The sequence below is a fragment of the Haliotis rufescens genome, unplaced genomic scaffold (assembly GCF_023055435.1).
Source record: "Haliotis rufescens isolate VD_foot unplaced genomic scaffold, xgHalRufe1.0.p SCAF_33, whole genome shotgun sequence".
NCBI classification, from domain to species: domain Eukaryota; kingdom Metazoa; phylum Mollusca; class Gastropoda; order Lepetellida; family Haliotidae; genus Haliotis; species Haliotis rufescens.
The window spans coordinates 1,803,846-1,818,392 of record NW_025964035.1 but is presented as its reverse complement, the minus strand read 5'-3'; the positions used below and the strand labels follow the sequence as shown (position 1 = coordinate 1,818,392).

At 39.8% G+C, this 14,547-nt stretch overlaps 1 protein-coding gene across 1 annotated transcript in view; it reads right to left on the bottom strand.

Moving 5' to 3' along the window:
• Positions 1–12,914: 12,914 nt before the first annotated feature.
• LOC124115435 overlaps positions 12,915–14,547 on the bottom strand; it is an 85,165-nt gene continuing 83,532 nt past the window's right edge. The window contains exon 4 of the mRNA XM_046476441.2: positions 12,915–13,621. Within this exon, the coding sequence (XP_046332397.1) occupies positions 13,519–13,621 (103 nt within the window). The 3' untranslated portion in view covers positions 12,915–13,518. The remainder of the gene's footprint in view (positions 13,622–14,547) is intronic.

Here is a 14,547-nt window from a genome sequence, read left to right as displayed (position 1 = left end):
CGGCCGCGTCATACCAAAAGACGTTACAAGATGGTATTTGATGTTACCATGTCTGGCGCTCAGCATTAAGGGGCTAAAACAAGGACTGGTCGGCTCGGCGTCAGTATACTGTGTCACATGGTATCTCAGTGTGCTAGCAATATAAATCGGCATCAGTACGGACTAGTACAAACACACACACACGTGCATTCACGTCGCTATATAAGTGCAATCAATATTCTTGGACGCTACGTTAAATCCCATTTCACATCACCAAAGGAAAAATGAAACTTTCCATCGATATTTTTTACATTCTCTACAAGACCCGTGATGATCCGGGGTAGAATACGTCTTCAGCAACCCATGCTTGTCGTAAAAGGCGACTATGCTTGTCGTAAGAGGTGACTAACGGGATCGGGTGGTCAGGATCGCTGACTTGGTTGATGCATGTCATCGATCATAATTTCGTGGATCGATGCTCATGATGTCAATCATTAATCACTGGATTGTCTGTTCCAGACTCGATTATTTACAGACCGCCGTCATATAGCTGGAATATTGCTGAGTGCGGTGTTTAGCAACAGTTACCAAACCAGCATCCTATACACACCTCGTATTTGGTTCATTACAGCGAAACCCTATTAATCCGGACAGTAGCATTCCCACAGAAATTTCCCGGACAAACTGGTTTTTTTACTGTATATCCAGAGTCCAACACAAAACGTTCCAAAGCAAACCACCTGCTATCCAATGCAACCTCCTGTTATCCAAATCTATTCACTTGTAGAAACATTCTTTGAAAAGTCATTCGAAAATTTGAATTTTCCAATTAATGATCGCTCCACACAGGGAATGTTTGAAACACCGTTCGTTCTCTCCCGCCAGTGCAAATTCCCAATCTGAAATGTAAGGACATTTGTGGGAGTCTTGCATATGTTCATGAGTGTTTTTAAAGGAGACGCACCGTTGATACCAACGGAAAAAGGAATGACGAGTATGATTGAGTAGTAATCATTGCAAATTACCGCTGTCGTCAGTGATTAGAATGTAGCAGTGCGTTATACCTAGTGATCAGATCCCCATTTGGTCCAGCTCCAGTAATATAACAGTGAGCAACCCCCAGCATCAGCGCTGTATCTGAACTATGTGTACTGCATCTCCATAACAAGGTTTATCTGCAGTCTTTCTTCTGCCTTGTGGGGCGGTGGGGGAGCCTAGTGGGTAAGTTGATTGGTTTGTTGTTTAACGCCGCACTCAGCAATATTCCACCTATATGACGGCGGTCTGTAAATAATCGAGTCTGGACCAGACAATCGAGTGAGTAAAATCATGAGCAACGATCCACGCAATTGGGATCGATGACATGCATCAACCAAGTCAGCGAACCTGACCACCCGATCCCGTTAGTCGCCTCTTACGACAAGCATGTACGCCTGTTACGGCAAGCATGGGTTGCTGAAGATCTATTCTACCCCGGAATCTTCACGGGTCCCTTGTGGTTAAGGCTCTCGCTCGTCAAGCCGGGTTCGATTTCCCACATCGGTACAATGTGTGAAGCCCATTTCTTGTGTCCTCCGCCGTGATATTGCTTGAATATTGCTAAAAGCGGCATAAAACCTCACTCACTCACTCACTGTGCCTTGTTGTAATGGATGGTTCCATTTTTATCATGCTGTATCGAAACGTCAAAAGAAAAGATAAATATAGACTTCTTGGTCATTTTGTGGAAATCGTAGCCTATTTGTTGTTTTAATGTTTGGCTAAATTTGTCCGCCATCGCCAACAGCTGAAGGGATGACGTAAACGTAGCTGGGATGCAGGTAGCAAAAGCACTGTAAGTCTCCTTGGTCCCTAGTGTGATGATCTACCTTCAGCTGCTGGCGATCTATAGCCCCATGTTGATATCGTGTTGTCCAATAGTAAGATATTTTTAATGGTCCTCAACTAGTTTGAAGCCCATCTGTGATATAATGCTAGTTATCATACTGTCATAGCGACTGATTTATGACTACCATTGTCTGCAGTACATTTGACTTCAAGGGCAATTTACCCTGTAGCCATGTCTCCATAACTTAATTGTCATTACGTTTTAGGCGCTAATCCCCGTTGTTAATCCTCACCAACATTTCATTGTATTTTGACTGTCAGTCAGCCTGGACTACCATATCACTTCCCTTTAACTACTGCTTTTTATAGTATGGCATTTATTGCCCTAATTGATCCTCCCATGAACTGTGTTTGTTAATCACGCCCATATGTCCAAAGCAACGTCGTTGTCTCTTTGTCTGTCCATTGTTGTTCATTACTATATATGTGCTACCATTACACAGTTACTACGGTGTTAGTCAGGCTTGGTATTCCGAGTGCTGGCATAGGGACGACCTCGAGCAGGATGTGCTGCTCGTAGGAAACGCCCTGAGGTGAGCTGGAGCTCCGCTCACCTCTTGTACGCCTGAGCTGGAAACTCCGCTCATTGCTGTGTTTGTGTTGTCAGAGCAGGTATTCCGCTCATTGTGCAATTGTTGTTTATTGTTTACATGTTGTGCATAAAGCGTTCCGGGACAGTGATGTCGATTTTGTCCTTTATTCCCCCAAGAGCTAATTCCCCGTCAACATGCACGTTGACAACACTGTCCTTCATCGACAGTTTTTATGAATAGTGTATAACTTGTTCAAGTCACACTATGGCTGAAATATTGCCGACGTAAATTTAACTCACTCACTCATATATGAATAAAAACGAAAAAACACTTTCCACATTCACAAGAGTCGATTGTACGATTCTGACAATGTTGTCATACATTTTATGTAAATATACTTATAATGTGGATATTTAATGGGTAGGTTTCTCGCCAGGATAAAGCCAACGGATAAAAACGATATCCGTTGGGGTCATATGCGGATGCAGATGAAAATATCAAAGGTCAAGCAGGGACTGCTATTATTATCAAAAGAATAGTTTAATGTACTGAAAATGAGTGTCTGACTTTGACGTAGCTAAGGCATGTTACAAGTTTTGGCAACTTTGGAGATATATATTGGGAAACAATTTAGCGAGGACACTAGCCTTGCGGGATCAGTATCCATATCTGTGATTGTCGACCTCTGCGGCTTGTAAACCTTTTCCCCAAATAAAAACAGTTAGATTTGGCCGAAATATGTCCGAATTGTTACCTTGTTTCGTTTTGTCGCTGTGTGTACATCTGACTGCACTTCGTAACGTTATGACAGGCCAACAAGCGTAACGTCTCATAGACTAGGGTTAGAGTAGCGTCCCTTTGATAAAGGGCAGTTACCCAAGCGGACAGACCGACAAGTAGAAACAATTTGTTTACTAGGCAATTGTTGTTTGGCCCATATGGAGTTAAGATACCGGTTTCAGCTGAAGCCATATTGACTGTTGTCACTGTTAGACTGACACATCACGTACAAATGCGCACATTCCCGGAAACATTGCAATGTTTAGGTGATGTTTGTGAGAGATGGGAAGAGTTTTTCTCGCACAGAATTGAAGAATGACATGTGATAAAGAGATTTTCACGCTTGTGTGTATGGGGATGGTAAATATCCTGTGTTAGGAATAAACAGTGAACACGTCCCATTTTAATTCTGGAAACCCAAAAGTCCAGAAACTCTACGCTCTTTGCCCAGTCTCGGTTAAAGGTATTTACAAAATTAAACATGCCGTTTTCATGGGAACATACCAAGGAAGAAAAAATGAAAAAAATTGTTTAAAAACTCAATATTTCGACTATGTCGCCCATGGGCCTGCCCATGGGTAGGCCCATGGGCAGGCCCATGGGCGAGAATATGTTCCTTTACTTAAAACTCATGTTTTTGTTTCGCAAATACATTTAATGTATTTATTGAAGTATCATGACACAAAATTTAACACATTTTAACTTAATTCAACGATTTTATAGCGATATTGAAATATTTCGCCCATGGGCGAGAAAAAGGTTTGGCCCATGGGCGAGAATATGTTCCTTTACTTAAAACTCTTGTTTTTGTTTCGAAAATACATTAAATGTATTTATTGAAGTATCATGACACAAAATTTAACTCATTTTAACTTAATTCAACTATTTTATAGCGATATTGAAATATTTCGCCCATGGGCGAGAAAAAGGTTTGGCCCATGGGCGAGAATATGTTCCTTTACTTAAAACTCATGTTTTTGTTTCGCAAATACATTTAATGTATTCATTCAAGTACCAATGACACCAAATTTAACTCATTTTAACTTAATTCAACGATTTTATAGCGATATTGAAATATTTCGCCCATGGGCGAGAAAAGGTTTGGCCCATGGGCAGGCCCATGGGCAAGCCCATGGGCGAGAACATGTTCCTTTACTCAAAACTTTTTGTAGCGATCTTTAATGAACCCGGCCTTACCTCTCAAAACGTTTTGACAGTTTATCATACGAATTCATGTGCGTGTACTCCAATTTATTGGAGTTATTTTCCACAACATTAAATTTTAGTTAGTTTCTATTTCATTTCCCGTTTTATGTCCCGTTGATACATCACACTGGGCAATTACGTGACACTAGGTATGCAATATACAGGTACGCGTGCGCGTATTTTAATGAAAAAAACTATTCGTCTTTTATTGCATAACGTTTGGCTGAATATCTTACATTCTAACGAAATCTCGAAATAATTATTTAAATTCATGCGGTTTCGAACTGACCAGTGGGAATTATGTTTCAATGCGATTGAGGAAAACGTGAGTGAATATTGTGACACTGAAGCAACTTTTAACTGCATTGTCACTTTTGGTAAATGGTAATAGTTAAGAAAAACGTAACAGCCTTCTTATGATAATTCTCATATTCTCATTAGTACGTTGTGTCTAATTACAGTGTCGGCCTTATTTACAGGTGATTCTACAATACTTGTTGTCGGTCAATTACAATCTGCCACACCACGCGTGAATAAACAGTTCTGCAGGTGTTGCTGTGGGCAAATACCTAGCCTGTACATGTATATTTTTGTGGATACATGTATTACATATTTTCGTTGATATGTGGATATATTAAGCACCAAGACACAAAAAGTTTATGAAAGATGAATTTGTGCCTTGATATATATATTCAACGCGAACGAAGCTTGTATTTTCTCCGCGATCCTGATGTGTATCATCGTTTAATTGGTCATTCATTAAAAGTATGTTGTGAGGCGATATCAAAGGAGCCGCTCAATATACACAGTGTCGTCCGTTTCGCGTGAACTACCACCCTACCCTGTCAGTAAGAGTTATGTAATCGGTACACAAATATATTTGGTGCGATGTCAGTGTGGAAGGAGTTTGAATTACGTCCGCCAGTGGCCACAGAAAGTATAGTACCAATCAACAAGGCCAATGCCATACTAATAACCTAGTGACTCTCGTAACAACGGCTGTCAATATGTCTGCTACATCTACCATACCATCATCCCTGTCACAACTGGCGTATTAACGGTTTATTCAAAAAATTATTGTAGAAATGTCGTTACCAGACTAACGTACGTCGTATTCAGTCCTCAACTGGATGTCACATTCCTTATATCAGTTAACAGCCCTGTTTGTGAAAATATTTACTAGACATAAGATTTAAAGACTAATAAAATCAATTGTAAGACCGCATAGACCATAAAACCGAATAAAATATGTCTTGGTATCATCTCTTGTGTATTAGATGATGGCAATGACCGGAAATGTTATAACGTTAGATTAAGAAGGAGAAACATTAAAGTGTTTTACAATACTTGGAAACATGAGCAATAAGATGTAGCAACATAAACATGCATTGAATAGGGACAAATTGAAAAGGATTTTAATACAAAATTAATCGAACTAAATAACTTGCCTGAACAGAAGGGGTACCCAAACTTGTTTGACAGTTATTCGTGTGTTGTAGACTGTCGAATGGGACTCATGTGTGTACGTAGGGTACGCATATCTATTGCAAGTTTTAGTACTCATACACTTTCTCTTTTTGTGTTTTGTTTGTTTGTTAGTTGTATAACGCCACACTTAGCAATATTTCAGCTGTATGACGGCGGTCTGTAAATAATCGAGTCTGGACCAGACAATCCAGTGATTGACATCATGTGCATCGATCCACGCAATTGGAATACGATGACATGCATCAACCAAGTCAGCGAGCCTGACCACCCGATCCCGGTAGTCGCTTCTTACGACAAGCGCTGTCGCCCTTTTACGCCAAGAATGGTTTGTTGAAGATCTTCACGGGTCTATTGAATGCAGGGATTTGTATAAAGTCATCAGACAGCATACAATGCCAACTAAAAAATTATACTCAGTGTCTCCGCAAAGTAATATAGTACGGTACTTAGAGTACATGTGAGATTATACTCAGATTAGGGAGATGTTTAATCCATATAACGTGTTATTATTCTACCTAACAATGTATTTAATGAAATGAATGCAAAACAAACTCAACGGCTAAAAGGTTTCATTGAAAAAACTACCCCTAATCTTGACTAATAAAACAACTGCAACCCGACACAGATTAAACGCAACTTACAAACACAATCATAATCTGGTTAGTCTGTATCACTCAACGAGGCCGCTTACTCTGCCCACAGTATGACAGTATTGGGCAGTTCAGTAATTAGGAGCCAAAACCAGACAGGTACGCTGGTCACACTTGACTGGTCTGACTGATGATTAGGTCGTCTGACAATTGGGAGTGAACCATAGCAAGAAGTATCTGCGAAACTATTTGCTCCTTTTATGGGACCGATTAGTTTTATGACCATGGGCCTCGGCACAAGCGTGGTGTTGGAAGACAAGTTATACATGTACATCCGATATGGTGACTGTTTTTCGCTATTCATATTCTAAATACATTCATAATACCACAACATTTTAGTACTCCTTGAAACTTTACAATCACTTCAATATGTACAATAGATTGAACGAGAACACTTGATATATTGCAGATTATTAAATCATTGTCTCTATTATCAGCCGCTACGTTTGTATCGTTTGCATTGTACAAAGAAATATTGTATCTGTCCTTTTGCAGATTTAGCCTCAGAATGTGCTCATTCGAATTAGGAACGAAAATAATTGCTTGTCGTGAGTATATATGATACAGTTAAAAGTTACTTGTACACTGTAGACGTATTCACTTTAAAGTCGCATACGACCTTCGCGAGCGAGTTGAATGATCCAGGTTAATTGGAACGAAGTCTAGAAAGGGTTATAAAGTTTTGTATTTGGTAATGTGTAGGTTTGTTAAATATAATTTTTTAAATTCCTTTTATTTCAATATGTAAAAACATAACTATGCGCTTAAAAACAGAGCTGACTTGATGGGAGATAGCCACCTCAGTTTGTCTGTTGGACACGGTTTAACCTTACTGTGTCCTCACCCTGGTTGTTGTTACTGTGTTATAAGGGATGAAGAGCTACGGCTCATTGCATTTTTGGTTACAGTCTGTATCACTAAAGTGGACATGTGCAGGTGAACTCTGTTCAATTAGTATATGAAATGCCCCAAAATGTGAACTCCAGACAATAATAACCTGAGGGTAAATCCACGTGCGTCTGCCTTTCCCCTCGTTCACCTTCGAAATCCTTGATTATTATATCATGCCAGAGTTCTGAAATTCAGTGACAATGTTGCTGAACAGTAGAATCTGATGGACGTTTTGTGCAGAACCTATTTGACACTATGGGTTCCAGGACCACTAACACTCTGAGCTGAAAAAGTTTGGTCCTAACCGCACCCAACATCTACAAGTTTGTAAGCTTGTAGACATCATTAAGAAGTAATTAACAGTCCCATGCTGAGACCTTTCTCAAAATTCAGACCGGTGGCAGGCTGCCAACAAAGAGAAGAAAATATCGCAACCCCGACACGAGTGTGCTCAGTCAAACAATGAACTTACGACCGGCAGAAAACAACTCCAGTTGAGTATGCCGATGCTGTATCTCAGCCGTGTTGGCCTGAAAATTTAAACATGCTAATTAAATCCAAAATAGTATAATTATTTTTAATAGAAACCGTATCTTAATTTGTTCTTGCACTGCATCATATCATGTTTTTCTTCTGTATATGTGTAATGTGTATATGTATCAATGACTACACTTATACCGCATATTCTGCAACAGACTATAATTAATCACCTTATTATTGTCTCTCCATTTACCATGGCTGACTGCACTAATACCCTTTTAACAGTGGACACCGATATCAGTATACATGTAGGCTTTTTGTTCAAAAAGGAATATGCAGGAAATTATATGTAACAATTAACTGTGTACTAATTACATGTTTGAATGTTATCAGTTTTACGTTCTGAGATACAGTGATGTAAGCATCTTCTAAAATCTTCTAAAAATATAATAAAATACAAAACTCTCTGCCGTAATTTTTTTGTGGAAATCATTCGATCAAGTAAAAATGACTGCGTGACAAGACGAATCAACTATTTATACCCGATAAAAGAAACTGCCGTATTTTAGGAACAATGCTACAACAAGACATTTGAAATTTCTAACAAGCAGATACATTAGAGACAGTGACTAGACTACAGGTACGTAATCCGTATCAATCAAAGGTGTAAAAAAACTGAAAATCATATCTGTAGGAGACCTACCAAATTACCAAGTTTTATCATTACTATATTTATTACAATGCAAATACTTTAGTGATACATTTTGTAGAGGAGAGGGCATACACACAAGTATATTGCTTCCGTGTGTGAATGCAGGTTGTACTTGGTATCTCAGTTCTCAGTTTCATACCGGTTGTATAACTGAATTTGTATATGGAACCATGCGTACAGCATGACAATTACTTGCTATTCGTCAGTTTACAACACACATAACACGGTCAAACAATTTTAGGCACCGCTTTTGCGAGTTATTTAGTACAATAATGTTTTATTAAAATCTATTTCAATTTGTTTTCACCATTTTCCCTATTGACAGTCGTTGTTACGTGCGTCACTAGGTAATTAGTACGGATTGACCTTGTCTATTGTTTCTATACTTTGAGGATTTCTGTGGCAAGTGGCGGACGTAATTCAAACTCCTTCCGCACTGACACCGCATCAAATATATTTGTGTACCGATTACATAACTCTAATGGACAGGGTGGGGTGGTAGTTCACCGGACGACACTGTGTATATTGGGCGGCTCCTTTGATATCTCCTCCAAACATACGTTTATTGAATGACCCCATAAAACGATGATACACATCTCGATGAATATATCAAGGCACTAATTCATCTTTCATAAACATTTTTTTTGTCTTTGTGCTTAATATATCCACATATCAACGAACATTTGTAAAACATGTATCCTAAAAAAAATAAACATTTTCAGGCTAGGTATTTGCCCACAGCAACACCTGCAGAACTGTTTATTTACGCGTGGTGTGGTAGATCGTAATTGACCGAGAGCAGGTATTGTAGAATCACCTGTAAATAAGGCCGACACTGTAATTAGATACAACGTACTAATGAGAATTATCATAAGAAGGCTGTTGTTTTTTCTGAACTGTTACCATTTTCATACCAAAAGTGACAATGCAGTTAAAAGTTGCTTTAGTGTCACAATATTCACTCACGTTTTCCTCAATCGCATTGAAACATAATTCCCACTGGTCAGTTCGAAACCGCATGTAATGAAATAATTATTTCGAGATTTCGTTAGAATGTAAGATATTCAGCCAAACGTTATGCAATAAAAGACGAATAGTTTTTTTCATTAAAATACGCGCACGCGTACCTGTATATTGCATACCTAGTGTCACGTAATTGCCCAGTGTGATGTATCAACGGGACATAAAACGGGAAATGAAATAGAAACTAACTAAAATTTAATGTTGTGGAAAATAACTCCAATGAATTGGAGTACACGCAAATGAATTCGTATGATAAACTGTCAAAACGTTTTGAGAGGTAAGGCCGGGTTCATTAAAGATCGCTACAATATGTAAAACAGGTGAAATTTGTAGAACTAAAGGAAACATCCAACCAAATGCCCTTTTTAAATAGTAATGTAATGATATAATATAAAGTATATTTCACATGATACAATATACTTTGCAAACAGTTAGTTGATGCTTGAAAGAACTGACGAAAACATGGGCGAAATATTTTAATAACGCCGTAAAATAGTTGAATTAAGTAAAAATTAGTTAAATATTGTGTCATGATACTTCAATAAATACATTAAATGTATTTGCGAAACAAAATCATGAGTTTTAAGTAAAGGAACATATTCTCGCCCATGGGCCAAACCTTTTTCTCGCCCATGGGCGAAATATTTCAATATCGCTATAAAATAGTTGAATTAAGTTAAAATGAGTTAAATTTTGTGTCATGATACTTCAATAAATACATTAAATGTATTTGCGAAACAAAAACATGAGTTTTAAGTAAAGGAACATATTCTCGCCCATGGGCCTGCCCATGGGCCTACCCATGGGCCAGACTTCGCCCATGGGCAGGCCCATGGGCGACATAGTCGAAATATTGAGTTTTTAAACAATTTTTTTTTCATTTTTTCTTCCTTGGTATGTTCCCATGAAAACGGCATGTTTAATTTTGTAAATACCTTTAACCGAGACTGGGCAAAGAGCGTAGAGTTTCTGGACTTTTGGGTTTCCAGAATTAAAATGGGACGTGTTAGTGTATTATACGAGCCTTGGCGATATTTACCAGGCTATTTACCGTCCCCCAAAACACAAGCGTGACAATATGTGACCATGCTTGTCGTAAGAGGCGGCTAACGGGATCGGGTGGTCAGGATCGCTGATGTCGTTGATGCATGTCATCGATCCCAATTGCGTGGCTCGATGCTCATGACATTAATCACTGGTCACTGGATTGTCTGGTCCAGACTCGAATATTTATAGACCGCCGTCATATAGCTGGAATATTGCTGAGTGCGGCGTTAAACAACAAACCAACCAACCAATCTAGCACAGTTGGCGCGCTGATGTCATACAATAAACGACTATGATGTAATAAGTGTCACAGCTTGACCTGTCCCTCCTTTGTGACGGTGTCCGCCATTTGTAATTAAGGATTGCTAATAGACACCCCTAGTGACATGCCACCTGTCTTTCATGGAACGTCTCCGCTTCACTATGGATTAGATGAGCATAAGTGTCGATCAAGCACTGTCAATTTGTTCATGTTCATTCAAATGAAAGCATATAAGTGTATATTGCATATATTGTCCAAAGAGAACGCAGCATGTTATATTCTAACGATAGCCAATGGTTATCGTACTTCTCTTGATGTAATTATTATTATGTTTTTAAACAACGCGTCGACCTGGGTTAGTGGTCACACTCTTGGTCGACGCCAACCGGTGTCTGGTAAAATAGGCTCTACATGCAATAAGACTTATGTTCGATCCCATATGGACGGTCTGTGACCTTGTTACTTGCTTAGCTATACTTTGGATAAGTACGTAGCATAAGTAAAAATATCGAACCCACATTACAATCATAATTAGGATTCTGGCGTTTCCAAGGCGTCACCCCCCCCCCCCCCCCCCCCCAGGCGATGATGATTTCTGATGTTTAACTGTGAACATATTTGTTTGTTGTCGACAATTGATAATATATTGAGAGACCCAAATGATGTCCACATTTTCCTCAGTGAGACAAAATATCTAAAAACAACTGCAAACTTTGATGCGTTGCCTAGTGTCTTTGCGTCCCGACTGACGGGATCGGGTGGTCAGGCACGCTTACTTGGTTGATGCATGTCATCGTATCCCTATTGTGGGGACCCGTGAAGATCCGGGGTAGAATAGGTCTTCAGCAACCCATGCTTGCCGTAAAAGGCGACTATGCTTGTCGTAAATGGCGACTAACGGGATCGGGTGGTCAGTCTCGCTGACTTGACTGATGCATGTCATCGTATCTCAATTGCGTGGACCGATGCTCATGATATCAATCACTGGAATTTCTGGTCCAGACTCGATTATTTACAAACCGCCGCCATATAGCTGGAATATTGCTGAGTGCGGCGTTAAACAACAAACCAACCAACCAACCAACCAACCAACCAACCAACCAATTGCGTTGATTGATGCTCATGTCACTCACTGGTCCAGTTTCGTTTATTTACAGACCGCCGTCATATAGCTGCAATATTGCTGAGTGCGGCGCTACACAACAAACAAACAAACATTTTACCCCGAGCCGACCAGTCTCTGTTTTATTATTTTCATTGTTTATGTTTCCATGACAAGTTGGATTTTAGTTTTAATATAGGGTGGGTTCACTTATTGAGCATAACAAATAAACTGTTAAATATTCCCTTGCCAAACATTGCACGTCTATATGTAAAGCACATACTGAACTGGTGCCATTTGATATTAAGGAGTTTGAGAAATGTTTATTTTAGAATTTCCATTGCAGCTATTTTGACATGGGCTAAGAGAAATGTTGGGTCAGTTACCTGGTTTGGGACCATAGCGTGTTAAAATGGGCGGGGGATATAGATCACTTCGTCGACTATACGCTTGTCTCCTTTATGCCGGGGGGCACGGGGGGCACGGGTGGCCCAGTCGTCTAAGGCGCCGCGATTCGCTGTGCAGAGTTGCGTCCCCTGGACACGCCAGAAACCTGTGATTGTGGGTTCGTATCCCGATTCGCCCCGATTATGTTTCTAGGTTTGTCAGCACCATACCCGTGCTCGTGGGTTTCACCGAAGTGGTAACGTCTAAGACCTGCATCCCTTCGGGCTTTCCTCCCACATTAAGCTGACACGCCGTGATATAACTGGAATACTGTTAAAAGCGGCGTTAAACCCAAATCACTCACTCCTTTATGCCGTACTCCAGGTTCCCTGCGGCAAGGGGTTCGAACACCGACCTTCTGTTCGTCTATCCACTAGACCACGGAGGCGCTTCTTTTTACCTGGACTAAACCACTAACAAACACAGCTTTGGGTTTGAAATCCTTTATGTTTCCACTCTGACCGACATGACCATGAAAGACGGGAAAAATTAAACGGGATACTTCAATAAGAGGATGACTTACGAATACAGTATAGTATGTCTTATACAAGATACATAAGAATTGTAGGAGTCATAAGTTATTCTTACGTTACTGAATACAATTGGGGTCATATTATGATCATAAACGAATTATGTGTCCGCTTAATGACACAGCCGAAGACAGGGGGTCTTGTATCCTATAAATGCTATCTTTTAATATTGTCCTTGTAGAATGTACGTTTGATTTAAAGGTTTAGATTCACTTATGCAAAAGGAAACAAACACGTGATCCTTTCCTAACAAAATGGTTCAGGCATGTCCAAATTGTCCATGACACTCCTAGGATTAGAGTTGTTTGAGAGGCACTCCCAGGCACTGTTGAAAAACGGGGTTTCGAAAGTGTTCAAATTCCGAAAAATATTGCATCATTTCTTTCCTGAAATGACACGGTCTCGTCCATGCGGCATGTAGGTTCCGGACAAGGCTCAAACCAGCGATATCACTTAAAAAGGTGGCGAGTCCATGACGTCACTTCCGTGGTGATTTTGTAATCACCAGTTGCTATAGAAACCGGATGTATCTTCTCGTCGCCGTTTAGCAGGAAGAGCGAGCTTGTCGGGCCTGGATGCGGATTTTGATGAAACGTCTCCCAACCTAAAATAGAGAATATAATAAAGTAGATATGATACGTACGTGCGTGCGTGCGTGCGTGCGTGCGATAACTTGTTTGGCGAGTGGTTCCGCGGGATTTGGGGAGGGAGGAATGGAACGAGTCTTTGTCTCTAGATCATTGTTAAATCATATGCCTGACTAAAAGTATTAAAAAACATTTTTGGGGGTTGGGGTTAGGGTTAGGTTTAGGTTGCACTAACCAAGGCAACGTTTATAGCAGTACGGTGGCCCATAAGGGACATGGAGTCTGTTTTTCAATATTTTGATATTTCACTTACTTTTATCATAACTTTTTGCAAATTAACACAATTTGTCACACAAACATGTGATAAATCATGTTTAAAAACAACCGAAAACATGGAAAATGTACTTTCAAGTAGCTATTGAATCGCTGAAATGTGAAGCGAAAATGTCAAAAACTAAAATGGAAATGTCAAAAAAAAAACGAAAAGGTCCAAAACTAAACTGAAAATGTCAAAAACAAAAGCGAAAATGTCAAAAACTAAAATGAAAATACACAAAACTATTTTCACCGCGGTGATAATAAGTGGAAATACTTTATGAGCCACCGCAATAGCAGGGATTACGGGTGGAAATCTTTCCGCACTACAACCAGGAACAGAATGCATGACTTCGACGAACAACCATGGGAATAACTAAACACAATACAATGCTTGGATTTCTTATGACAACCATTGCTTTCACTGCGAATCCTCTTTATTGCCGACCCGTGAAGATTCCGATGTAGAATAGGTCTTCAGCAACACATGCTTGCTGTAAAAGGTGACAATATTCCAGCTATATGACGGCGGTCTGTAAATAATCGAGTCTCGACCGGACAATCCAGTGATTGACATCATGAGCATCGATCCACGCAATTGGTTTACGATGACATGCATCTACCAAGT